The 16,179-nt window shown below is 42.5% G+C and overlaps 1 protein-coding gene across 25 annotated transcripts in view; it reads left to right on the top strand.

Moving 5' to 3' along the window:
- The window catches only part of rims1b (regulating synaptic membrane exocytosis 1b), a 96,488-nt gene that overhangs the window by 57,656 nt on the left and 22,653 nt on the right, over positions 1–16,179 (top strand). For 12 of the 25 annotated variants that reach the window (XM_076885285.1, XM_076885261.1, XM_076885271.1 and 9 more), the window contains 14 exons: positions 744–867; positions 967–1,023; positions 1,278–1,324; positions 1,411–1,535; positions 1,622–1,752; positions 1,897–2,068; positions 3,643–3,796; positions 3,973–4,029; positions 6,506–6,659; positions 9,254–9,370; positions 11,485–11,547; positions 11,942–12,019; positions 14,323–14,442; positions 15,201–15,284. In XM_076885285.1, coding sequence (XP_076741400.1) covers positions 744–867; positions 967–1,023; positions 1,278–1,324; positions 1,411–1,535; positions 1,622–1,752; positions 1,897–2,068; positions 3,643–3,796; positions 3,973–4,029; positions 6,506–6,659; positions 9,254–9,370; positions 11,485–11,547; positions 11,942–12,019; positions 14,323–14,442; positions 15,201–15,284 — 1,483 coding nt within the window. The remainder of the gene's footprint in view (positions 1–743; positions 868–966; positions 1,024–1,277; positions 1,325–1,410; positions 1,536–1,621; positions 1,753–1,896; positions 2,069–3,642; positions 3,797–3,972; positions 4,030–6,505; positions 6,660–9,253; positions 9,371–11,484; positions 11,548–11,941; positions 12,020–14,322; positions 14,443–15,200; positions 15,285–16,179) is intronic. The other 13 variants (XM_076885275.1, XM_076885278.1, XM_076885282.1 and 10 more) reach the window with 11 other exon arrangements.

Below are 16,179 nucleotides of genomic sequence, written 5' to 3' on the forward strand. Positions count from 1 at the left end.
GAGGGAAAAAACATTTGAGGAGGTTCTGAGAGCTCCGTTTTCAATTTACAGGTCGGAAATCATCGTAACTCACCTAAAATGCTTTGTCACTGTGGGTTTAGTCAGGAAAAAAAGAAGGAGCCAACAAGAAAACCCAGGCAGCAGTGACCTTTATGGTGGGCTAAATAGTGGGTTGGCATACCAAACCAAACATGTAAAAATGGGCAGATAAAAAGACAGAAATGTGCCTCATCAAGTGCAAAAAAGTCCTTCCAGTCTCTGAAAACTCTCAGAAGTGTTTTTTTTTGTCTAATTTGACAACTTGGATCTTTTCATGATAATTCATGAAAGATGCAAGCGGCAATAAGTCACATTAATGTGCTGGACAACCACTTATTTTAAGTCTGGAGATTGATGAGATAAAATTGTTTCCACACTAAAGTCACATTAAATTAAATTGTTTTCTCCATTAAAGTCAGAAACGAGGATGAAACAGGTTGTGGTTAATCGTGTGATTGACAAGTTTTAAGTGTCCACCCCTCGGTCATCCAGCGTCAGACAAGCTTGAAGTTTCACAAAAGGACTTTTCTTACCAAAGGGTGATGTTATGGTGACAATGTCCATTTTCTGAATACAGCCTTTGACCGATCATCGTCGGGTTTTTGTGTGGAGCACCCAGCAGAAAAGTTGCGCTGCACTTAACTGCACACTGAGGACATTTGATTTTTCAGTTTGACTTTAAGAAGCATTAATCTTGTTTTCAGGTGATGAGGTGTTGCAGTGGAACCGGAAGTCGTTGCCAGGAGCAACCAAGAAAGAAGTGTACAACATCATTCTCGAGTCCAAGGCTGAGCCTCAAGTGGAGATTGTTGTTTCGAGACCTATAGGGTGCGTTTGTTGTTACTAATGTGTACTGGTCATTGTTAAAGTACCACGGCTTTGATTTTCCTTCTGACGGACTTTTGATGTGTCTCCTTTATCTAAAAGCTCTGTGAACCGAATTATGTCCAAACACCTCTTGAGAAAAGTGTATAGAGCACATCAGTAAGTAGAGTGGAGCCCCTTCCCAATGTATCTTCCCTGAAATCCTTCAGATCCAAGAAAGACATCCCCTTTTTTCCACCTGTTCTTCAGTCCTTGGCCACCTGCTGTTTTCCCCACACTGTTAATATGACTGACTGGTTTTGTTCTTCTTCTACTGTGTTAGAAACTGTTGTTGTTTAGAGATATATGCCAGCTGAATGACATATAGTAAGGGAAGATTTGTATACACTCTGTGACTCTTCTGCTTTTTACAGAGACATCCCAAGAATCCCAGAGTCCTCCCACCCTCCTCTAGAATCTAGTAAGTTTTTATATCACCAGCTTAACAGGCTTTATATTTTAAAATGTGCTTTCAGTTAATGTTTTTTCCTATTATTCATTCTGTTGATCCCTCAGCAGGCTCCAGCTCCTTTGAGTCCCAGAAGATGGACCGTCCATCTATATCCGTGATGTCCCCTACTAGTCCCAGCACTCTCAGAGACCTTCCTCTGGTTCTGCCTGGACAGCTCTCTGTGAGTATCAGGAACAAACACAATGAGGTTCATCTGACTGGATATAGATTGAAAAGGATGCTAACTGCCTTTATGCATTGTTATAGGTGAAGCTGTGGTACGACAAAGTGGGCCATCAGCTGATTGTCAACGTCCTTCAAGCCATAGACCTGCCACCCCGACCAGACGGACGACCTCGAAACCCCTACGTCAAGATGTACTTCCTGCCTGATAGGAGGTCAGCTCATTGTGTTCATTTTTACTTATTGAGCATCTCACGGGTATTTCTTCATCTATAGTTTTTATTTTGAACAATAAAAAAAAACCATACTGTTCTCCTTCTTGCACACTGAATGAATCCATGATTTCTTCTCTCTTCCAGTGATAAGAGTAAACGACGGACTAAAACGGTGAAAAAGAGCGCTGAGCCCAAGTGGAACCAGACCTTTATTTATTCCCACGTTCATCGGCGAGACTTCAGAGAGCGCATGCTGGAGATCACAGTGTGGGACCAGCCTCGAGTCCAGGAGGAGGAGAGTGAATTCCTGGGCGAGGTGGGTGACAGCCACTGTCCAATCAAAGCCATTTTATTGGTTGAACTGTAAAACTTGTAATAGACACATCAAATTCCCTAAATCCACATTTTAACCTTAGTAGAAGAAACATATGTAAATGGTAAATGGCCTGTGTTTGTATAGCGTATTTTTACATTTTCAAAATTAAAAAAATAAGGTGGAGATCAACTGAGAAGACCAGTTGCTAGATTTGCTGCACTTTAGGAACAGGGATGTTGTCCCATTATTGTCCGATAGAAGACTCCAGCTGCTTAACAGTCCTGGTTCTTCTTTGTGGAACCTTTGGTTTCATGATGCTCCAGATGTTTTTAGTTAGTCTGAACCTCAGGTAGGCCTAATCACTACACAAACTCTTCTACTACATGTATCTGCGGTATCTATGCTGTTGGAATCGATACAGTTTGGCATCATCTAGATGCAAAATGGAAGGTCTTCCCTGAATGTCAGTGTAGATGTCATATAAAGAAAAGCATACATTGCTCTAAAACGTGTAGATACTGTTGAGCATTGACAGTGTTTGAACTCTTCTTTAGTCCAGAGGATGTGGTGCACGTGTTTTAAATCCTGTCCTGTCTGGCAGCTTTTGGAATCAGAATGCAGAAGGACACGATGAACCTCTGTACTTCTATAAGATGCACGTTTATACCCAGTCAAGTTACTGAGCTGTTACCATTTAACCTAATTAGTTGCAAACTGTTCCTGCCCTCACATTTCTAGCCTTTTGTTCCCTCATCCCAACTTTTGTCTTGCTGCCATCAAATTCAAAATGAACTAATATGCTATCAAATTGTTATTTATCTTGTAATGCCTCCCAGTCCAGCTCTTCAGTTCGAAGCAATGTTTTAGCCCCTCCCCTCTTAAGCTCCTCCTCTCTTGGCTCTTAAGTAGACTTTCCTCTCATTGGCTGCCTCTCATAAATAGATGGTTGAAACAGCAGGCCAGAGCTGTTTTGGAGAAGAAATGAGAGATATCTGGTCTTACTGACTTCATTCAGACAAGTATTGATCATTTACATATTCTGCCAGCTCCCAAATGTTTCCCAATATCCCATAACTGGAAATCTTGGGATTTTTACTATGTTTTAAATTAAAGACACTTCTGATTACAGATGAAGATGATAGCAAGCAACCATAATTTATCCATAAAGGATTTTTTACTTACAGGAGTCACAAAACAGCAATACAAACTTAAAGAAAACAGTAGATAAAAGAATATAAACTTCAAAAGAACTGTTACTCTAAAAGCAATAAGAAAGTGAAAACAGTTTTTATAGTTTTTAAATGGTTTTTAAAAATTAAATGGTGCAAACATGTTTCTCAAATACCGGTCTGCGGAGAGAATGACAGGGGGAACTGTGAGAAACACCCATCACCCAAAATTTGCTAAGTCTGCCTAACATAGGATTTAACTTGTTGTATATTTACTGAATATGATTGCCTAAAGTTTCATTCTCTGAGTGGATATAACTGATTTTCTTTTAAATGTCTTCACACGTGTGAAGATTTCTACTTTCCATTTTTCTCATGTGCCACCTCCCTTTCTGTCCCCCTCAGATCCTCATAGAGTTGGAGACGGCCTTGCTAGACGACATTCCTCACTGGTATAAGCTCCAGACACATGACGTGTCCTCTATACCTCTGCCACAGCCCTCTCCATACCTCCCACGGAGACACGTCCATGGAGACAGCCCCAGCAGGAAACTACAGAGTATGTGTGTTCATTTATTTGCAGGCTGTGTGTCCTTTAACCAACAGTGTTTGAGCGTGGTGGCTAACATTTCCTGTTCTGAGCCTTCTCCAGTGTCCCTCTCAGCGTGGGAGAATCTCTCAACCTTACCCTGTCTTGTGTGTGGGTGTTTTGCGTGTGCGTTTGTATGTGTGCAGGGTCTCATCGCATCATTGATACAGAGTTTGATGATGGTTTGATAGTAGTGACTAAAGGTGGGTGGGGGTCATGGTTATTGAGCGTTTCCTCGTAGTAGCCTGTAGGTGCCCAGCACTGCGTGAGAGAGCATCCTTGTGCATCCTCCCTTCATGTCCTGTGGAAACCTTTTGGGTCTGCTTCTATAAATTTCTAAAAATTTAACCTAAATTAAAATAATTAATTCAAGCTGAATCAGCAAAAACACTCGAAAGTATTTTGCAAATCATCACATTTCTTACTGGGGTGCAGATTCTGAATTTTTGCGTGAGGCTGCATGAGCATTTTCTCCTCTTTTGCTGGGTCTTAGAAACACCGACGCACTGAGTGCATGCTGCACTGCAGAGCTGCAGTAGTTCACTGCCATTCCACTACGTCTCCTGCAATCCTGCATGCTTCTATTCCTGCTCCTTACTTCACTGAAAGCACACTGAACACAGACAATAGAAGACATTTTAGCTACAGCTGCTTTGCTGGCTGCCTGTTTCTGCCCTCGCTTCAGTTCCAGTGTGCATTGATTTAGACATTAATGCAATTTTATTTAATTTTTTTGGTAGCCTTTAAAGTATGATCAGGATACTATTTGAACATTACTATGATTTTATTTTATTTTATTTTCCTTGTTATTTTGTTTTGCCTCAAATAACAGAGCTCTGTACTACAATACCCACAATTCTTAGCCACAGCTTAAATCGTGCACCACAGGTGATGAATTCATTCACTCAACTATTCATTCATTGGCCAAAAAAAAGTGTTAATTTTAGTTGCAGTGCAAGTGTATACCTAACTGCATCTTGAGAGTCAGTTTTTATACATAGGTTGTTGTTTTTTTGTACTTATCCAACCAGCGATGCTTCCTGTGTATTCTTAGAAGCTCCCCAACTGGCTGCTACCTTTAATGATCCATACAAGTCATGATTGAGACCTTCGCCTCACTTCACTTTGCACAGTTCTGTTTCACATCCTGTCGTTCATATTTAAAGCTAGAGTTGGCAGACGTCTAGAAAGACCAAACCCCGCCCCCAAAAAACACCGAGCCAATGTCTCGGTGTCTCTGCAGAACACAAGTGGGTGTTCATCAGCCATTAGAGGAGGACGAGCAAAGTGACCACTGGCCTCTGCGCTCTACACTCCTGTCCCAGAATCTTGTCAGATTGCTGTATACCATTTCCAGTAATTCCCACGTGCGGTTAAATCAAAGTAAAGTTTGCAGTTTTACATCTTTGCATTGGTGGCCAAGAGTATTTTCTGTATCGTTAACCATTAATGAAACTTTTAAATCGTAGCATGTCACATGTTCCCAAATGTGAAGAGGTCAGAAGCCATACACCCCCCTCCTTTCACCCTATGTTAGCTTGAACTGGCCCCAACCCTTCTGTGGTATAAGAAAATGAACGAATGGGTGAAGAGATCACACTAAATTGGGAGCAATGTCTTGGCACGCCACTCAACCATTCCATATAAAGTTAGGTTAGGGTTAGAAGCAACGTCAAGGATTTCTGCCAGCCTAGTTAAGGGATGGCGTCACCGTTTTTTGACTCCTTAATGAAATGTCCTGCAGCCCCCTCTCTCCTATAACTGTCCTAACTCCACCCCATCAGACATATATAGGCTATACATCAGCTCCAGCAGCCAGAAGGCCATCCATGCTACGTCCACAACCAACTACATCAAGACCATCACAGAAAATTTAACTTAGCATCTTACCAATCCAGGGAGCAATGAGAGGTGCTGAATATAGTTTGTCATTCGCTCCTGAGATGAGATGTGTTTTAGTGCATTAAATGTCCCTTTTTTGGGCTGCTTTGCAATGTACGTAGTTGCTGTCGGTGGAATAGCCACTTTTAATTCAGGAATATCTGCCACTTAGTAAAGGGAAGTTCCCATGAATTTGTAGAAGGGCCAATTAGAGTAGCTTCTCTTTGACCTGTGATTGGCCAGAGTCTCCCATCACAAAGCCAGGAGGAGGTGGAGAAGTGTAGGTTTCTCTCACACAACAGGAGATGTTTTTTTCCTGTAAGACTCAAACATTACTGCCGATCTCAGCTTTAAATGAGGCTAATGCTCTGTTACTGCATTTTTTTCTGTATCATGTGACTTACTATAGCTTTGTAGGCTTGTAACTGTAAATGTCTGATCTGTCATCTCATCAGCCACTTCATGGGATTAAAACAAGCTGAGCTCAGGTCTGACAGACACATTTGCAGAAACAGTCACATGACCAGCTACACTGCGTTTGCAAGCTGCTTATTTGCCTGTAAAACATCCAGATGTGATGTTTTACAGTCTGTAGGTGAATGGCACCTGTAACGGTAGCGAGTAGTATTGACTCATTACAACTGGTGCACCCTTACCTAAGGACACAACTAATGCCTGGATGTGTGTGAGTGTTTGTATCCCTCCTGTGTGTATGTTATATCTGTGAATCTTGAAACATGTATTTTGCTTGTTTTGCACGTGTTTGTGTGTCCACACTGGATCTGTGTGCGGGTGCAGGCGCAGAGCGTAACTCCAGGGAGAGAGAGCGGGGCAGCACGTTGGCTGTGCCCGAGCAGCAGCGACCCGTCCAGCACCGCTCGCGCTCGGTGTCGCCTCACAGAGAGGACACGTGCAGAGCTCGGTCTCGGCCTGCACACGTGCCCATGCAAAGGTGAGTTACACCGGGGAGTTTTACCTGCTGAACTCTGAGTGATGATTTGGCAGGTGGGGGAACCCTAAAGAAAAGCTTGACGTTGCTTGTTAATTTGTGGACTGCAGCTGCGAGGATTACTGCTCGACAAGTCCGCTGCTGCATTGTTCTGGTCACGGCAGATGGCTGCCCTCTTTTGAGCCTCTTTCTGTTGGTTTCTTCCTGTTAAAAGGGAGTTTTTCCTTCCTACTGTCGCTGCTCACAGGGTGTCGTCTGATTGTTGGTGCTTTCTCTCTGTTATTGTAGGGTCTCTATCTTATTCTCTAAAGCACTTTTAGCCAACTGTTTGTGTTATTTGGTGAGGATAAATACAAAATAAAACCAGTACCGGTACCAAATAAAAGAAGATTTATTCATAACACACAGGAAAAAGCCCTGGGAAAGTGTTAATGATAAAAGTTAATGAGTTAATGATAACAACGATTAAAAAAAATAACGATAAAAACCCTGAAAACCATAAATTTCACACACGAGCCTTAACTCTCATGGCCCGGTACCGGGATGGGGGACCGCTGCACTAAACCATCTGAGATGTGACGTTACCAGATTCCCTGCTGGTTCTTTTAGTTACTAAATGAACATATAATAAAATATAAAATGCTTATTTAGTATTTTATTGTCACTATTTGAATTTAAGCAGAAATTAAGAAAAAAAAATTTATTTAAAAAACCAAAATGAAGCTCAGGGCTCAGCCTGAGCATGGCTGCTGTGTGTAACAAATGATTTAACAGTAAAACTGTAAACAGTACAGCTGTGTAACGCAGGCAGGACAGGGCCCAAAATGCAGACTCACGGAGACGGGACCTCCAAAATACAGCTTTATTTACTGGGAGAAAAAGCGACACAAAACTAAAAAGTGAAACCTAAACACACGGGGAACACTGCTGACACGAATTAACGTGACGCCACAGGGGAAGCAGAACTAGACACACCGAACATGGAAGCCGGAGACCTTCACAATAAAACAGGAAACGGAGGAACATGACACAGAAATGGAGGAAAGGCAAAGAGGGAGACAAGAGAGACATGGCAGACTGGGGAAACATGGATAAACATGGGCAGGGGGGACATAGAATGAAACAAGGGAAACAAGACGCAAGAACTCACACAACATATATACACACAGACACACAGAGAGAGACACAGAGGGCAAAACAGAGATGCTAAACAGAACAACCTAGGCACCGCAGATTAAACTCAAGACTACCAACGTGGACTTAACCATGAACCATAATAGAAAATGACTTGAAAATACAAGAACACAACACACTGGGTCAAATGACCCAGGCACACGACAGACTCTGTGTGTCACAGCTGGCCAGATGTAAAGAGTAGATCGTATTCACCATTCTGACAGATCCCATCCCAGTTTGGGGAATATTTAATGAATTTACTTCTTTGGAGACCCACATATGGATGCTTTTGATGATGCTGTCTATATATTTCAATAATTGGAACAGCTGGAAGAGACAAACCACCTCAGCTCTTGTTAACATTTCATTAACCCAGGGAGAAGCTGGCAGTGCAGCAGAAGTTCAAATCTAAAATGTTTGATTGAGTGCCGGGTCTCCACAACATGGGTCACATTTCATGGGTGGTTGATCTGGAGATTTTTTCTGCTTTTTTCCCACAATAATAAAAGTTGTACATCAGTGTCTAATCACACTGTCTTTGAACTTGGGTAATGTATCCTCTCTCCAGGAAAACGTCCAGGAAAACACATAAAACTAAAACTATAAAGCAGCAGAGAGCTAAATATAACCAATGCAGAATACGGAAGCATAAAACAATAATCAACAAAAATAATAAAAAATGTAAAACTACAAAACCCCAAAACATGCCAAACTCAAACCTCTGGGTCCAAGACTCAGGGACCTTAACTGATACGCTAAACAAATCTGTAAACCAGAAAACACCACAACAGAGCACAGCTGACAGAAAATCATTAGCTGTGTAAATTCCTGAGTTAATGTATTTATTTCCCTTTGCACGCTCAGGCTGCAGCTCATCTCAAATGTCAAATCGACATCTTAGAGCTCTGAAACTTCAAACTTTTAGCTATTCGGTGCGCTCAGCTCTGATACTGTCCCGAAGCCAAACGAAGAGTGACAAATCACTTGTGTGTGAAAGGATCTTTACTCATTGAATTTTTGGTGATAAATAACCAACAAATGGACTGATTGACTTTGTAATGTGCCCTAATCGCTCTTCTAGCTTGTGTTCAGCACAGCAGTTGCCATGGTGATCTAGCCAGGTTAAAAGGCATCCACCTTCCTGGTACTGAAAACTCTGACTTTAGGCTCAACATGCCCGAACAACACATTAATCTTGCTTTGCAGTGCAGGCAGCATTTACCTAGAACGTTTCAATCTCACTTCTTACCCCTGCTCATCGTGTCTCTACATCAAATCTTCAGTCAGATCTCAGTAAAGCGAGAATAAACATGATAAAGTCACAACTTTATAGTTATTTCATTTTATCGTATTTTCTTTCTTTTAATGACTGCACTCATTTTCACATTACATATAGAAATGACATGTTTTCTCATCATCAGGAGTTTGGATGAGATCCACCAGAACCGCCACCACTCCCACTCCCCCTCCCATTACCACGAGCCCCACTTGGAGCACCAACGCTCAGGTGACTCGGACTACGAGTACTCTGAGGACAGGTAACCTGCTGTTGGAATCTCCTGGGATCTTCAGGATGAGGGGCGGGGCAGTGAAAATCTCTTCTAGTTGACTTTTTTACTTGTAATAAAAGAAAGATTGACATGTGTCAGATCAATGGTTGATTCTCTAACAGCGAAACTGGCCATCATCAAACATGAACTTCTGGGGCTTTGACACAATTATATATATTTCTCAAAGGCTGATTATTGTTTTTGTTTATGTGTGTGTAATGTGATCTTGCCAAACTATTTTCTACTAATACTACTAACAGAGTGAAACTACCCATATGGAAAAGAAATAGAAAAAGAACTTGTGGTAAATGTTGAAGTTTTATGTGTATTTTAAAGTTTCGGGTTCCTTCACACAGAACATGGCATGTGCTGCACTTGCATCTGTAAGAATACTGGACCTCTGTTCTTCTTTGCATTAATTAAAAAGATTTGTTAGATATGTAGAGCAACAGAAAGGAACACTTAGGAAGTCTAAGCTGTGTTTACACATATTGTACGTCCACTCGACTGTTAAAACACACCCGTGTACTGCTGGTGCCGTGGTTCTGGGTTAGAGTTATGTACAAATAATTTCTTTATTTTCTCAGTTTTTACACTGATTCAAGTTTTACTTCCTGCTGTATCGCACGCACAGCACTGGTATTTGACTTCTGAGTCGCCAGATTGTGTCTTTCATGGTCAGATGGTCTTTTTGCTGTGAAGCAGTTTCTGGGAATCCTCGTGTGCATTTTGGGTTTCCTTGCATGTGGAGGTGTTTATGAACAACTTGGGTTTTTGGAGAGTTTCTTTTTTTTCCTTCCTCTTCTTAGAATTTTTTGCCCCACATGATGCAAATTTAGGATTAAGGATTTGGATTTGGGCAGATTCCACCACTTTGCTCTGTGTATAATTGAGTGAATTAGATGCTGGATGCTTTAGTTTCAGATTACAGCAGTGCAGTTATTGTCTCCTTTATATCTTTAAATCTGTTTACTCATAAAAGTGGCCTTTTTTGCAGTTTCTTCATGCAATATAATTGTAGGAAATTAAATCAAGTGCACATTAAATGTGTGCGAGTGTGGCTGTTTACATAGACAGTTATTTACACCGAATAGTCTCACGCTGATCGCGGCAAATTGTGAAAATACAACAACAACAAACGTTGTTGAGCCTTTTACGACACGTAATACTAAACTCTTCTAAGCTGAAGAGAATTTAACAGAACACGTGACAGCCCTGCTTGATAAGAACATGCTGCTGTTTCTGCCGCTGTGCTGACGATGTATTCAAACCATGCAGAGCATGAGCAGAGCAATGCTGTGCAAAAAGTTGCTGCAGTTCAGGAACGAACCTCAGTGAACAGGAATCAAGCTTATTCAAGCAAAGACACAGATTATTTTAGTTTCCACAAATACATCAACAGTGTCAACAGTGCATCTGAAAGGAAATGACACACTGTCACGTGTGGAGAGGAAGCAGCTGGTCGCTGTGCTTCGTGCCTCGTCACAATGGCGGCTGCCATACTATGTGCTGCTGCTGTTGATGATAATGACTCACAGAAACGTATTTTACTACAGTCCAAACACATAAAATGTAAAACTGCATTTATGTTTGCACAACCTTGCACCAAAAACATGATGGAAATTTCCATTTCGGAGCTGCAGACTCCAGATTCATTCTGAACGATCTCACCAGCGCCCATGTGAAACCTGCCCACAGAGTGGGAGTTGGTCAGTGTTTTATTCTTCCTACTGCAGCCACTGAATGTGGACGGTGTAGAGCTTTTCTACTGTTAAGCCATCATAGACAGTGCACAGCCCCCTTTTCATTGCAGATGCACTTTTGGACTCAAAATAGAAAGTGCACACTGTAGTGGCGTTGCATGCCACTTTCTTAAGAGTTGTATGTAAAACATGAACATTTACTACAGGAGTGTATGCACAGGTTTATTCTAAGTCTTTTCCATATGGGATTCTCTGCTGTTGAACGGAGACTTGATTGAAATCTCAGAATTATGATTTCCTGGTTTCTGTCATTCATAACTTCACTTTACCTGTCTGAGTTGCCATCCTCTTCTTTTGTGTTGTTTTTCATTTGTTCACCCATCGTCATGCCAATGACAGTGAGGTCCTGGAGATGCACAGGTCTATCCGGGGCGGGAGTGCCGAGTGCCTGCACACAAACAGGTAAAAAGAAAAAGAGTAGCTGTCATCATTTCCATTTTCACTATACTTTAACAACTCCATCTTAACTCTTAAAGTTGGCCTTTTTAATGCAAAAGGAACATGCTGGTTATGGTTGTGTCTGTTATTTCTGCTTTTCTGCACATGCATGAAGACAAAAGTGTGACGAGTAGTTGTAGCACACATAAATTCAACTGTCTCATAACAGTGTATGCGGGGATTTGAGCCCCGCTCGGCACCTGACCTCAAAGAAGGCAAAGCTTTGTGAATAATTTCTTTTATTTCGTTTTTTTTTTTTTGCCTTGGATGTCTTCTCTACATAACAGCAGTTATGGATTGTCTTTCCACTTTTTTTCTTGTCTTCCTTTACGTGCATGACCTCCGCTCATACAACCAGGAGCATAGGTAGATACAGCAACACCCTCCCCCCCAAAATGCCCCTGTTAGTAAACGGTATCCATAAAGACATTTACAGGTAAGCTTTTAGCATTAAAGGCAGTCCTGCAAACCCTTCTCTGTGCCTGTCCAGCTTTCCCAGACTCATTTGTGGAGTTGGTGGGCCATTTATTCGTGGCAGTGATCTCTCAATGCAATAAATGCCCATATGTCTCCCAGGCCGCTGTGCTGATTGTGCGTGCTGTGGTCGGAGTGTGTGCCAAGTTGCTTTGTCATGGTGCCGCTTCAGTGAGATGTGTTGCTTTCCCATCTGCATTACACAATCTTTTACATGAGCACACTGCTAATCTTACACGTGTAGCCCATCAACTACAAATCATAAAAGAAACACAATTGGAGTAATTGCAGTTTCTAGTAACGCTGCGTGTGAGGGTCTAGCAGAGCTCACCTACTCTGCACACTTTGCACGGGCAGTTCACCTGAACCAAACAGTGAGTCTGGAGATATTCATGTGTGAAAACAGCTTAGGCTGACCAACGGGTGACCAAAACTTTTAGGGCCAAGGATCCATTTAGGGACACAAAAGCATGATTGTAACACCAGTTTAGCTATTTGCGACTTCCCCTTACTCGATGGTTTGGACGGACTGCAGAAACAAACTGAACTTGCTAAACTTTTAATTACTGTTGTTACTTTTATTTAACCAAGAAAGGAAACTCTCGAGATTAACACTCTTTTGCTAGAGTGTCCTAGACCAAGACAGGCAGCATTAATCCGTCTACTTTTTGGATGGATGGAGAAACTGAAGCTCCCAAAGAAAACCCACTTAAATTCTACACAGAAAGTCCCGTCCTGGGTTCGACCCCTTTTACTGCGAGGTAACAGTGCAGACCACTGAACATTTAAATAGCATTTTAACTCGATTTCTGTCTTCCTCCATGCTAATTAGAGCGCTGGCATGCTGTTGACATTGTAAGCACTGGCATTAGCATTTAGTTTAAAAGTGCTGTGGCTAAATGAAGCCGAGATGGGCTGTTAGCCTGTCTGTAGACCCTTAGGAGGCTTACAAACAAAAGAAAGTAGAAAGGTGGAGAATGGAGATTGCTTAATGTTAAGAACTTTCACAACTTGTAGTAATCTTATGCAAAACCATTGTTTGCCTCACAAAGTGTCCGCTTACCAGGTTAAACTTGGGGGCAGTGCCATTTAAGTGCGTACTAGCAAGGGCTTGTTGCCTGTTGTGTATTAGTATGAAGGGTTGCTCATAATGTCCACTAGTGACCAACTTTAACTAAAGAGCAGAACAAGTGGTTTTAGTCTTATTTAAAGGAACCTGATGTTTGTCTCCATCAAGTCTCATGAAAAAACCTGAATGATGTGAACAGCTGTAGCTTGGCTTGGGTTGAAGTTCCCAGAGTACCCTGATGATGACTGCTAGTTAAATGAAACCTGAGGATGCTTTGCAGCTGATGGGCTAAAACACACGAAGTAACATCATTTTTCAGATGCTGATGATGGAATCAGAGAGTGTATGTATGTAGTATCTGCTTACTTTCCCTTTTTCCTGCTTCTGACTGCTTTCACAGAACAGTAAACGCTCGTATATTTTTTGAAATATGCTATTTCAGTTTCTTTCCAAAATTTAAAAGCTAAAATGTATTCCACTCTGTATAACTTGGTGTAGCTTAGCCCCAAAAGTTTGAAAAACAGGGGGGAAGCATTCAAAAATCCTCACTTACAATCTGACTGCAGCAAAGATGGTAGTAAAGGTATAGCTCTTTAAGCAGATTCATTACAGTTGATTGGGGACATGCCCAGGTAACCAGTGCGGGGGAAATAGTGAGACTTGCTTCATGAAGGTCTTTGGGGGACACGATGGGTTTTATGTGGACATTTCATGTAGGAGCAGTTCCCTCCATTTTTGTCTGTTCTGCTCTGATAACAGCGCGTACATCCTATAGATCTGCTGCAGCTCGGTTTCCTCGCCACATGTCGCCTCTGTAGCTTTAGATTGTGTTACGTAATTGGTGTTACATGTAATCTTCCTGTACGTATGTGTGCGGGGCCAATCCACCAGAGAACAATCTCTACACTCGGCTCTCTGAAGTCACAGACTGCATGTAGCTCATCTCGTGGGCACGATGCTGCAGGAAGCCTTTTAATCGAGCTGTTACATAAGCTGTGGACAGGATGCATTAAAGCTACCCTGCTTTATGTTGCCATGTAAATGTTCTACTTCATTTGTTAATTTCATGTTGTTTCCCCTTCCTGCACTTATTTGGCTTGTTTCTCTCAGTTGTGTGTGTCATTTTTGTTTTCCTTTGCCTCTCTTTGCATGCGGGTCTTTCCCCACCCACTGTGGGCGGGGTTTCTGGCACACAGCTCCACCCTCCCCGCATGCCTAAAGAGCAAGCCGCCCCACAGGCAGGAGGGGGGCAGCGCCTTGCCTCGTAGCATCCTCACACACCGTGTGCTCAGGTTCACTGATGAGGTCACGGTTAGGTAAGAACACACCCACTTCACATGTCCTCCCACCATTGGTCCTCTTGCCACCCAGAACTGCTTCTTTTTCCCTTTGGAGCGTGTGCTGGTAAAAGCAGGGTGTTACTCTTAAGCTCTTGTTGCCGCCCGTGTCAGGCGTTTGGCCTCAAAGCGTCGTGTGCGACGTCATGCGATGGCAACGAGCCGGCCATCTGTTGATAGTAGCTGTTGTCAGCAGCATGATGTGACACAGCACAGACATGCAGCGGAGCTCTGCTCTCCTCGCTCACTCCCAGACACACGAATCGTCCCTTCTCCCATGTAGACCTGGTTCCCATGACAACCTCCCATCTGAGTGGTCTCACTCTGCGAGGCCGCGAGGAGTGACTGGCGGTGATAAATGGAAACACAGCATCAGAGCCATTACCGTTTTAATGCGCTGTCTCATGGCCTCCCTTCTTCTCTCTTTGTCTCTCACTTCTTGTTACCTTTCTTCTGATTTTCTCCGGATTTTCTTTGTCCCTCTTTCTCTTATCAACCCTCCCTTTTTTTACTTGCTCGCCTCATCCTTTCTCCTTCTCCCTCTGTGGTGGTCTCCCATCTTCACTCTTTGCCTTATTTTGTTATCTTTCTTTTGACTATTTCTGCTGTATCTCTTGTTCCCCTTCCCACTCATCATCCTTCTGTTGTCAACATCTTCATCACCTCGCCTCCTCCTCGCATCCTCTGTCCCTGTGCATCTCTGTTTCTCTCTCTGCTGCCCTGTTGTGGCGGTGCAGTGACCTGCAGCCGTCGTTGGACAGAGTGAGGAGCGCCAGCACCACGTGTCTGAGACCAGACTTTCACTCTACTGACAGAGACAGGTATCAGAAGAACATGCACACCATCACCTCTATCTGCACTCTTTTTCTGATGGAGTCATTCAACTTTTTGGGTGTTAGGATGCTGCATGTCTCCACTTCCCTTCACATCATGTGCCCCTTTCATACATGAGTAAATTTGCCATTATACACCCTCATTTAAAAAAAATAACCCAACTCAAACTATCTAGTTGTTTGCATATCTCAGTTCGTTTAACCTCCAAGACAGATGAAGGAGTTAAACAGGAACAGATAAGATTATAAACCACAAAGGTCCCAGCAAGCGTAACTGAGTGCAGCTTCTCTCAGATATTATTTGCAGATATGCTTATTCAGTTTCTTCCCAAGAGTCATATACTAAGATTGATTCCACCCTGCAGTCAGTAAACAGAAAAAATGGCAACATGGATACTGTGCATTTATTATTTATTTATTTGCAAATAATAAGGTGAGGATAAGGAGAGAGATCGGCCAGTAAATCAACAGCTTCACCTTCACACTCATCCCTTTCTGTACGTCTCTACCTGAGCCAGTAATCCACCGTTTCCCATTGGAGAATCCTGGCCTCAGACTTGGCGATGCTATTTCTTATCCCAGCTTCTTCAAACACAGCTGCAAACTGCCCCATTGTAAGCTGGAAATCCATTGAGCAGGTCCACATAGCCGCAAAAAGCAGAATCACAAAAAGCTGACAATCGCTGTCATCTTCACTGCACATAGAAATTCTGTCCGCACCGATTATCATGAGCCCTGGTGGAGTCTGATTGCTGGTATAACTGCTGACCGAGCTCTTGTTAGGAACATATAGGGATGTAACAGCTGGTGACACCATGTTTGATCCTCTGTAGTCTGTGAGGAAGGTTTAATTTTACAGATGCAACAAAAACTGTGTTATTAT

This window comes from Maylandia zebra, linkage group LG6 (genome assembly GCF_041146795.1).
Source record: "Maylandia zebra isolate NMK-2024a linkage group LG6, Mzebra_GT3a, whole genome shotgun sequence".
In the NCBI taxonomy this organism is placed as follows: Eukaryota; Metazoa; Chordata; class Actinopteri; order Cichliformes; family Cichlidae; genus Maylandia; species Maylandia zebra.